At 39.7% G+C, this 11894-nt stretch overlaps 1 protein-coding gene across 1 annotated transcript in view; it reads left to right on the top strand.

Annotated features, from left to right (window-relative positions):
• LARGE (like-glycosyltransferase) overlaps positions 1-11894 on the top strand; it is a 201806-nt gene that overhangs the window by 82454 nt on the left and 107458 nt on the right. The window contains exon 5 of the mRNA XM_009881984.1: positions 10463-10634. Within this exon, the coding sequence (XP_009880286.1) occupies positions 10463-10634 (172 nt within the window). The remainder of the gene's footprint in view (positions 1-10462; positions 10635-11894) is intronic.

Here is an 11894-nt window from a genome sequence, read left to right as displayed (position 1 = left end):
CACAAATCATCATCTTCTGCAACTCCAGCTGTTGCACTGAAGTACATTATATTCTGGTTTGTATTGGATACAAACAGGGATTTTCTGTCTTAAAAGGGTGAGAAGTCCTTCCCTCAACATTTTTGGGGTTTGGTTGGGGATATTTTTTTTTGCACATGACAACTAATATTTTAGACCTGCAGTCTTCTGCCAGGCATTACTTGGTTAATAATAATCACTGTAACTGTTCTGCTACCTTCTTTCATCATCCTCAAAAAAGGACTCTTGCACAAAATCCAGTAGGGGAAAAAAATCCCACTTCAGATACATTTTTGTCACTGAGCCGAGGCTATTGTCTATCCAACATAGCATGTGTTTATGCAGGAGATGGTGTTGCTTTTTATTCTGGACAGTGCGTCTTGATGACACCTGTTTAATGTCCTGACATTGTGCAAAATACATATTGGATGCCTGTGGACTTTGACCCCAAGAGCCGCATGGAAATTTGCCAGAACATATAATGGTTGCAGCTAATGTGCATGTATTTGCATAGTTACTAAAATTAAAAAGCTGGCAATGATAATATTTTCATGGATTTGTATCTTCCCTTATGGATTAGTACAAAGAGCTTGTTGATTGAGTTCACTAGCAATTAAAGCATGCAATTGATCTTCCTTATCTTTCCGTACAGATGAAGTGAGAGGGGCAGCCATGAGTTGCTTTTGACCACTGGCCAAATTCTAGCCAGATCTACCTGTCAGTCAGCTTTCAGCAGAAAGCTCTGGCTTCCTGCCATTTTATCTAGTCCAGCTTGTGTGTCTCTTTTCACTTATTCACTGACAGCAAGAAAAAGAAAAAGGCTTTATCTTATCTTCTAGGGAAGACTTGCACTTTTGCTTCTGCTGGAGAGGTAGGACTGGGAGGCTGGTGTTTGGTTTATTCTCAATGACCTCTCTCAGGATGCTCTGACTCTTGTAGGTCCTCCACCCTTGACTGCCACACTGAAAAACAGCTGGTGTTGAGGCCAAAGATGCCAAAGGAACAAGAAACAGCACTAACTGAGACTGGCCAGACTTTTCTTTTTGCTTCTGCAGTCTCGTCTTGCACAAATGAATAGAGAAAACCAAAGAGGGCATTCAGCATTTTGGAGATAGCAAGAAATAGTGGAGAAAATTAAGAATGTCTCAGATGAGAGTAAAGAAAAGGACTCAGACTCAAATCAAAAACTGGTCATTTGCGTTTAGTGGGGCTAACCAAGGAGGGAGGAATGGAAACCTTGTGGAGGAAAGCCAGCCAAAGACCTAAAGGGAGGGAGATAATCCTCAAAGATCTCAGGAGGTGAATTACTATTTGGTCAATTCTTTTCTGAATAAGCTGTATAGCTGAATTTCCTGTTACCTAAATGGCAGCGACAAAAAAACCCACTTTACTTTATATAACAGTCTGCAGTTTCATCCATATAAAGCATGTTGGTTCCAAACACAGAGCATGGCTTAACTCTTGGCACCCTCAGTTAATTTTGTTACTAAGGAAGTTGTTTTGAAGAAGCATTCTTAAATCAGGTTTTTCCCACTTGTCTGCCCTTTGTGTATATGTGTGTATTGGTGAGAGATTTGGAAAGAAAGAAGGGAAAGAAAAAAGAAAAATAAGCGTCAGCATCAGTCAGACTGTGTTACAGACTGCTACAAAGATGCGAATTAATTTGCAGTTATTCTCCTTTGCTGTATGGTGATGCTGATTTGGGAGGTTTTGTTTGTTCTGCCTTTTTAATATCTAATCTTCCTTTCCAGTTGTGGCTTGCTCCACGGTTTCTGCATTTGCTCTACATTATCCAGGACCTAGAGGTTCAGATAATCATCCATTTCTATCTCAACCTTTTTGCTCACCGCTATTTGTATCCAGACTTGTTGCATGTATGTGTGGAAGATATCATCTGTTCATAAAGCAAGAGATGAGGCAGAATTCTATTAAAGTCACCAGTGCTTCTGTGATGAGTAAGAACAACAGCAGTAAAAGCCAGCAGAAATAGAAAAATAATTTTAGCAAAAATGTATAAATTCCCATCTCTTTACAGTTGTTTCTCAGTGTGAATTTTTTTTAAGTACTCAGGCACCAGAAATTCTGAATCTAGAAAAGTTCCCCAGCTTTGCTGGATTCCTGGTTTCCTTGACAACCATTCATATAAATAGTAAGGACCTGTTATGGGGGGGAATATCAATATAATTGAAACCTGTGAATCACCCAGGAAAAAAATAAATCCAAGGTTGAAGTTACAGGTTATCCAGCAAACAGTAGCAGAAGAGTCTGTTTTCGTTTAAATAAGGCCCTTCCATTAATGTTTGCTGGATACCTGACAAGGATGGAGCAAAGGTAGTGATTTTCCAAAGGTGAGATGCAAGGAGATTCCTTTTGGCACTCCTTCTCAAGAAACTATTACAGGTGACAGTCACCTTCTTCCTCCCAGACTGTTTGGTCACTCAGAATTGTTCTCTCTCTCTTTTGATTCTTTTTTTTTTTTAATTATTATTATCTGTAAAAAAGAAATACACTGTGCTGAAGATAGGCATGAATTTTACGCATATTTAAACATTAACGGGCTATTCCCCTCCTTTCTCAATGAATCAGTTAACCCAGTCTCAGAAACAAGATGTTGATATTTCTCTCTTGTCAGCAAGATTGTGAGAAAGGGGATCAGCCAGATGTCCCTGCAACAAATTTAGATATTGTGAGGTGTGGTCAATGTGGAACAGGAAAGATTATCCTGAGACTAACCCTGATCTGTGCTAGTGCTGCTGGAATTGTGACTCAATTTTCACGAATGTGAGAAGAGGTATGGCAAAATTTCACAGGAGGATGAAGTTCTCCCTGTGTGAAATTGAAAAACAGTGATGAGAAAAACTGTGCATCAAGACAAGTTCCTGTCCTGTGCTAGCAATACAATATTGTTTGTTTTCCCCATCTTTTTATGCTTTGTGTTGCAGAAAAACTTAGTAATATGATTGTTATTAGAATGGTGACACTATTTTCCTCCAGTTTAGAAGTGACACGAAAGCCCCAGTTCTATTAGCTTTGCCTTAAGTAAAGGTCACATGGTTTAAAAAAAAAAAATCTTGATAATTCTAGTGTTCATAGAAGCAGCAAAGCACTAAACAGGTAATGAAAAAGCTGTGAAAACAAGTTATCAACTGTGTCTAGGAACTTATTTATCCAGTCTGAGGAAATAACAATTTTTATTGTTATCTGATTCACACATCAGAATTTCCAGGGCTGTTTCCCATGTCTGGGCCATTTGTAAGGCTGCCTGAGGCCAGCAGCTACCAAAGTATTTGGATGGTCTTCCTTCACAGAGACCCCTCCAGCTGTAAGTTCTTGCACCATGTAGATTCCACTGGTTTTCAGATCACTGTCGGATACAATTCAGAACAATTCAGATAAAATTTTTGCAGATCTACAGCACTTTTTATGATTGTACTGTGGCCTGGAAGTTTTGTTTTGTTTTGTTTGTATTTTTGTTTTCTTTTTTAAGCTCCTGAAGTTGGTTTAGCACCTGACTGATACAGTCTTCAGGAAGGTGATGCCTATATTGAAGTTGGCAACATAGATGCAAGTAGGTGCTGAATACTTTTGGAAATCCAGGTTTCCATCAAGTGATTCTTTACGAAGCCTAATTCACGTTTCTCTTTATTTCAACCAGTATATTCTAGATGCCAGATATTTTTTATAGTAAAACCTGGTATGTAAGCTTTAGGGAGGCAGAATTACCTACAGACTGCTTTTTCAACTTCCCCCAGCCTTTTCTGTTTTCTGACTCCTATTTGCTGCTGGCTGTTTCCCCACCACAGTGAATCTGTGGCCATTAAGTCTGGGCGGTGGTGGGATTTAGGTTTATGTGGTCTCATTTATTAGCCCACCTCTGAGAGGGGTGCACACAAGTGGCACCTTCTGCCTCCAGGCTTGCTGTTTCTCAGCCTGGTCATCAACCCAGCCAGTCTGAGCTTCAGGCTCTTGCAAGATACTGGTTTTTGTGGTGATTTTGTGAAGTCAGCTGAGCAGAAAGGGTGTCTTCTATTTGGAGTGGGGATGGGGATATTATGTCATAGCTGGGGATTATTTTGATTGATTTTTTTTTTTTTCCCAAGCATATCTCAGAACATGCAGTGAATGTAGTGAGAAAATCAATACCATATTGAAGGTTGCATTTTTCCAGTGTAAAGTGTTTAAGGACATGTTGCCAGGGAAAACACTTCAGCAGCCAAACTTCCCTCATCTTACCACGCTGAACAGAAAGCACTTTCTGTAGCTCAGGGGGTGCTACGGTGCTATATAGTCTATGGGACGGTGAGTAATTATGTTAAGAAAATGAAAAAAAAGTATTATTTAACTCACAAGAGGGTCTGACAGGAACCTCAGGAAGTTCAGCAAGGAGAAGTGCGAAGTCTTGCAGCTGGAAACTAACCCATGCACCAGCATATTCTGGGAGCCACGCGGCCAGAAAGCAGCTTGGCAGGAAAGGACATGGGGGTCCTGGTGGACACCAGATTGAACATGAGCCAGCAATGTGCTGTTGAGACAAAGAAGGCTAATGGTAACCTTGGCTCCATTCAACAAAGTATTGCCCGCAGGTCAAGGGAGGTGATCCTTCCCCTCTACTCAGCACTGGTGAGACCACACATGGAGTGCTGGTCCAGTTCTGGGCTCCTCAGTATAGGAGAGACATGGACATAGCAGAGAGAGTCCAGCCAAGGGCCAAGATGATGAAGGGACTGGAGCATCTCACATATGAGGAAAGGCTGAAAGTGCTGGGACTATTTAGCCTGGAGGAGAGAAGGCTCAGCTGGATCTCATCAAGGTATATAAACACCTGGAGGGAGGGTGCAAAGAAGACAGAGCTAGGCTCTTTTTGATTTGTGCCCAGTGACAGGACAAGGGGCAATGAGCACAAACTGAAATACAGGAGATTCCCTCTAAATATCAGGAAACACTTTTTACTGTGAGGGTGACTGATCACTGGCACAGGTTGCCCATGAGATTGTGGAGTGGAGGTTGGACCAGGTGACCTTCAGAGGTCCCTTCCAACCTCAACCATTCTGTGATTCTGTGATGTTGTATGGACTGTAATCTATTCATCAGGAAAAGTCAGGATAGATTTTTTTTCTGGTAGGGAGGTAATCAGATCTGGTTAACTGGGTTGCAATTAGAAGGGAAATGCAGTCTCAGGTTTGTGTAGTTGCCTAGCTAAAAATTTTGAGTGCTTTGTTTAATGGTACTGCTATATACCCCCTCCCAATCCGAGAAGCACATAGCAAGCCAGGTTGTTAAGTTTTCTATCGACCTCCAATACTTAAGGGAAGATGGTAAGTAACGAGAGAAACACGTGCAGTCCCACAGAGTCTTAGTTTGGCTTTCCTCTGCTTCTATGCTTGCTACTGGTTTTATGCTCCAGTCTGTGTGTACATAAACCAGCACTAAGGTAAGACAGTAAATGCATTATCTCTTTTCTTGTGCTTCACCTTACTGCTCCATTTATCATAATTTTGGTAATGTAGCAGCAGTGAGTGCAGCAAAACCATATTTGCAAATAAAGTAACTTAGCCTGTAAGACTGATGACATTTAAAAGCACGAGGTTTAAATAGAAATGTAATAATAATTGTATTTAATTAATTGGGCTTTTAGAAAATACGAAACTGTATCTCATCCTAGCATGTAACTTCAAAGTGCGTTTTTCTTCTCACTCAACCAGAGCACTTGCCCTGTTCTTTTCCACACTCATGCTCATGACTGTCACCCATCCCTTCACCCTAATTCCCACATTTGTCTGTCTAGGAGCTGTTTTCTTCGTCTTTGTCCCAATGAGGATCAGGTGGCAGCTGTTAGTAAATGCAGAGTAAGACACATGAGAAAAAAGCATCCTAACTTTATGTGTACAGTGATGGGTTGTGAATTAGCCACGACTACTCTGGGAAACAGCTTTGCTGTTCTGGTAGTTCTGTGAAAACAAATGTGACCCAAATTAAATTGGTAGCTAGCCAGGTCCAAACAAACAGGAGCTGTAAATAAGCTGTGGCACTCTTTGCTGCAGGATGTTGTGGTTGCTAAAAACTTACAATTTGAAAATCAAGAAAATTCACAGATGAAAAATCCATCAAAACCTGTTAACAAAAAAAACCAACAAACCACCTCTAGCTCCAAAACTTGGTGGAAATTGCCAGAGGATAGGAGTATATATGGGGGTCGTATCGCTGTAGAATTTCCCTGTTTTTATATTCTTCATTAGGCACCTGCCACCATCCACTATCAGATGCTGGCTTGGTTGACTTTTGATCTGACACGATACAGGCACTCATAGATTGTTCTCCTTTTCTGTTGCTCATTCTGTCGTGTTGGAAGTGTTTTCCAAATTTGCTCTCTGCTAACTCTGTAAGACCAAGTCTCCATCCCTTTGAAAGAGGCTTAAGATGCCTGTCCATGTAGAGATTTCACTTACAGCTACAGAGCAGTCAGTATTCTCCTGGGAAGCCTGCTCTTTGATCTCAATGTGTGGTCAACCAGACTCAAGTGTTTTTAAGAATAAAAATACTTAAATACTTGGGAATGTTGTCACAATACAATTCATTCCCAAACAGAGACGGAGCCACTGTTTTCCCCTCTCTCCGTCATAGAAAGAGAGAAGCTTGATTTTAAGTTGTATGTCTATATTAGACTTCTCTCTCCTTAAAAAGGGCACTTCTGCTAACTCTGATGAATATTTATACAGAGGTAGCAACTGTGTACAGCCTCTGTGTTTTAGCCAGCTTTTCCCAGAGATAGCCCAAGCATAGTTAGGGAAGACAACTTGCTGGTGAAGTATCACTGGATATGAAGACAGTTGCTCCCGCTTCTCTGGCATTTGCCAGAGTGATCCATTGTGTACAGCATGCGGACTCATGGGCATGTAATTTCTGTATTCATAGCCAGAAGCACCAAATAATTTAGGTAATTTAGTGTATTAGTTCAATTACGGAGAGAATAAAGAACATTCTGCTGAAAGATCTTCAGTGAGAAGATACTACTTCACTTAGCTTATTTAAAAGAATCACTGTCAGCAGCAGCTAAATGCCTTTCTTTGCTCTCATGAACAAAAATCCAGATCTTGAGAGCTAGAGATCCAAGGTGTGCTATTTCTGCTGAACTGAGTATTATACAAATGGCAAAGTATGTCACACTATTTTGTTTCAGTTTCCTCTACTTTACTAACTACTTTTTTTCTGTTCTTGCCATACCTTCTAGGAACATTTGTTCTCTGAGGGCAACTCTGCTCTAGCTTGTAAAGCTAATGATTGACAAACATTCCATATATGGGCCATTTTAACTATGCTGGAGAAAAAAAAATGTATTAAGACTTGCAGAAAATATTTAGGCAATATTTAGATAGATGAAATGGCTAGAAGTTACCAGTTATATCAACGTGGACAGCTTGGAGCTTGCAGAATTTTGCAAGAGTTTGTGCTGAGGCCACCTTAATTATCTCAAACTGGGACTTCTTAACTACTAAGCGCCTATTCAACTGTAGCGTTCCTGTATTTCTTTTAGTAAGACTATATGTAATACCCAGAAAGAGTGAGTCTTCACAGTGCTGTTGTGTAGTGTAAGTAGTTTTCCTTGGCATGAATTTGGAACAGTTACATTATTCATGAATAGCAAAGCCGTGAAGAAATTATACTGGGGACTAATTAGGACTCTTGTTTATGTCTTGGTCAACTCTGCATCAGAGGGGAGAAATCTGATACATTGAACGGATTGACAGTTCCAGCTTCAACATATGCTCAAATCAGACACATACTGGCCAGCTGTGATGGACCCTTTGGAATAGGGACTACTTTTTTAACTTTCAAAAGCGATCCTTTCAGACATTAGGCTTCAGGATGGCAGGCTTTTTGCCTCTGTGTGCCAGATTGGAAGGAACAGCCAGGCAAGGATCTCCTCCCTACAGTGATACATGGCAGTGGTGTTAGATATTGGGGATCCTGAGAGCAAAGAAAGTAATGGCTCCTTGAAGGTGACTCTTAGTTTTCCAGCCGCCTTTTACCTTCCCTGCTTGTCTCAGGCTATCCATGCCACATCTGAACCCTTGCCTTATTACACTTCTTTGCATAAGCATATTAGGAGTCATTCTGGAGCAATATTGCATTTGAACTAATTAAATGAAGGATATGCCATCCAAAATTAATAACGTAGGGATGGGTAATAATAAAAGCAAGCTTAAGTCTATAAAATTACTTCAACTCTTTTACCATGTCAGTATGACTAGAGAGCTGATTTCCATGGCTGGTCGTGCACAAGGACATCAAGTGGCAGATTCAGAATGATAAGCAGAGTTTGGGGAAGCAGGGTAAATACTGCTTTGCTGACACTTTGATGTGATGGTCCCTTCCTAGGGTCATCATGTGGAGAGAGCGTTGAGGGTGTAGATTTGAAATTCTCTCTCTTAAACACATAGAAGACATTTCTGGGGAGCATTGGGGTTCATTTTTATATAACTAGAGTTTTAATATTGGTATCTATCTGGGAGACAGAAACTAGATTTCTCTTCTAAGCACCATACAAATTACAGAGAGAGTGAGGAAGAAAGAATGAAATAAGAATGATGGCTCTTAAGACCCATAAATTAAACTATGCTGTGTATTACTTCACTCTAATTTCTTTCATAGTGTTTATACCAGTGTCCTAGGATTTCTTGCTTGTGCTACTTCTGCCATTCTACAGTGCAAATTCTATAGAGAGCACAAGTACATAATACGTATATGTGTGTAGGTGACAATGCCAGCCAGATTGTATATGCAAATGATTACATATGAATTATATGTACAGACAAGGGAACATAAAAATGGATTGTCAGGATGAGATACCTTTTTAAAAAAAAAACAAACAAACAAAAAATACCCTTCACACTTCAGTCTGCCCTTTCTATTTTGGGTTTGTTTTAAGATAGCCTACTATTCCTGGTTTTCCCCTTAAAATTTTGCCTTTCTCCTTAAAGGTTTGCTCTAGTACCCTCTGTCTTTTTAATGAACTTAGCATTGGGGAAAGCTCTGTACTGGTACAGAGAATACAGAAGAAAGTTGTATGTCATTTGTAAAGGGAAAAGAGCAGGTCAGCTTACATCGGCAGAGGCCTTGTTACTTAATATTCAAAAAGAAATTCACTCTAAGCAGCTATTATTAGCCTTTCTTCAACCACTGTTCCAACTTCCAAATAAAGTTAAGGAACCCATTCTATTATGGGAAGGTTTTCTTGAAGGATTTTGGAGGAAATGAGCTCTTCTGTGCAAAAGCTGTTTCACACAATAAACTTTACAATGCCAGTGAATAGATATGAGACAGTTAAACAACAGAATAAATATTCTCAGTTTTATGAATGCATTTAGTTTCTGCCTACTTTCTCTGAAGTATAACATGCCATGGCAAATCCTGAAATCTGTCTCACTCAAATGCCCTATAGACAAAACACTAATTGAAGTTAAAGGGAGCATAACTTAGGAGAAAACTTAAAATCTGGGAATTGTAGTGAATGGCCTTTAAAACATTAAACAAGAGGAGTTTCTAACACGGAAACAGGAACTTTTCAAAAACTTCTATATCCCACTTTCAGCAGTGACTTTTGATATTTGAGAACTTGAGTCTCACAGAAGGAAAATGAAATGTTGCTCATAGAGCATTCTAGTGCCAGTAGTGCAATGAAAGATTGAGTTTAGTTTCCCAGCTTAGTTTAGAAACTGTAGAAATGTTCTGTTTAGCCCTTATTGAAGAAATGTAAATGTTTGGGTGTGCCTCTTTGATATATAACAAACAAAAAATTGTGGCTAAGAATGTTCTCCCACTTTCTCCATTTTTGGGCATGTCTATGTGATGTCACTAGTTATGAGTTACAGATGTGAGGCATAAGGAAAATTTGATTTTGTAAGAAACATTTTTTTTTTACATTTTTTTGGCCCATTGTTCCAAATGACTGGCCTTTTGCAATTCTGACCTTCAAATCTGTAAGAAATAAAAGGAAACAAATTAGGTTACTTCTACTTCAGAGTCAGAGAATTCTGGGAATGGCAAACACAAAAGTTTTTGTTTCATTTGAAAATGAAAACAATGTACAATATGCCTGAAGTTTTGGATTAAAAATATATTTCAATTTTATCAGGGTACATGGATGTCTCAGAATGGATTGTACCAGGTTGGAAAGGCTCAACTAATTTTTATTACATTGTGTAAAGCAGTTGCCTCAAAGAACTTTTTTTTTTCCAAGCTTTCAGAAACTTTACAAATTTTAGAGCTTCTGAAGTTAATTTAAAAGCAGGATTTTGGATGACTGTTTCCACCTGGCATTTTATGGTGTTGTATTGCTGGTACACATAGATCTTTGACTATTGCAAGAAACTAGTGTCAGGAAGAGTTTCTCTCTCTAATGAAGATTATTTTTTCTTCCTCTTTCCCACTTCCCATTTCCTATCAGTCGGAAGTGTCTTGGATCCCCAACAAACACTACTCTGGGATTTACGGGCTGATGAAGTTGGTTCTGACTAAGACTCTACCTTCCAATCTTGAGCGAGTCATTGTCCTCGACACAGACATAACATTTGCCACTGACATTGCTGAGCTATGGGCCGTCTTTCACAAGTTCAAAGGTATTCTAATGACTTTTTTTTACTGTCTTGATTTGTGGGGGAGGAAGAATGGTAAAGCAAACAATATGATGGGGTAAAAGGGCTATCTGAGATTTGTTACATGTTTTCACTCTTTCGCTCTTTGGTGTTTGAATATAATTGTTCTATTTGTGAGCTCTTTCCTCAACAATGTTCCATATTGAACAACTGACAGCACTGATTATCTATGTGGTTTGTTTTATTGGTCGAATTATTTGGGAAAGGTGAGAACTTGACGATATGGTAGATGATAAAGAATTATGAGGATGCTGTAGTGACCTACCATTCAAACACCTGTTGGTATTCAATACTTGGAAGAACTTGTTTTATATTACTTTTTATTGTATTATACTTTTCAGTATAACTTTTCCACTGAAAATAAATGAAGTTAGGATCATACCTAACTGGGGAGGACTGGGGAGGAGGATGAAGGAGGCAGATTTGTACATGTGAATAGAAATGAGTTACTGCTTGCTCCTCGTAATGAGCTGATAAAGGGTTCTGGATTTGCAGTATCCACCTAAAGTAGTTTTGTCTACCTGTCTGTACATGTTTCCCACAGCTCCTTGAAAAAATCTGTGATAGTCTGACCAAGAAAGGACATTTTCCGAGTTACTGTGTAAGGAGATGATCACAAAAAAGTTCCCCACTATCCTGTCACAGACTAGAGCACTTTCCTGGCTAACACACTGCTAAAACCTTTTACTTGTCCCAGGCTCTGGTGTTGCCAGCTTTTCAGAGTCAGAGATGCGACCTATTGTTCTCCTCTTACCCTCAGAATATATATTGGAGCGCTGGTAAGTGCAGAGGCATAGCAGCCTCTTGGTTTGAAGGTTTACAGCCCTGTAAAAGTGTAGCCTTGATGCATATCATCAGCTCTCTTAAAATCACCTCAAGCAGTGTCAGCCTAAGCAAATGGGTCCATTTATTTACAGAAGCCAAAATAAACCACTCTCTTAGAAAGGTGACAGAAAAGAGAGCACATTTTCTTTACTTATCCCGTGCTGTGAAATCCACAAGGCCTCTTTGCTTTTCCCAGTACCCAGCAAACCAGCAGGAGCTATGATCTTCAGCTCTACGGTCAAGGACTGGGTGCTAGTACTTGCTTCTCAGTGCAGTTGTTTCCTTTCCCTTCTCTGGATACATTGATGTCCCTTCAGCAGGCCAGAAGCAATCACCCACTTACCTAACTGAACTATTCACACACTTGCTTCATTAAGGTATATGAAGTTTTTCCTCCTC

Source organism: Charadrius vociferus, unplaced genomic scaffold, assembly GCF_000708025.1.
Source record: "Charadrius vociferus isolate BGI_N301 unplaced genomic scaffold, ASM70802v2 scaffold883, whole genome shotgun sequence".
Lineage (NCBI taxonomy): Eukaryota > Metazoa > Chordata > Aves > Charadriiformes > Charadriidae > Charadrius > Charadrius vociferus.
The sequence above is the reverse complement of the archived record's forward strand: the minus strand, read 5'-3'. Positions and strand labels throughout refer to the sequence as shown.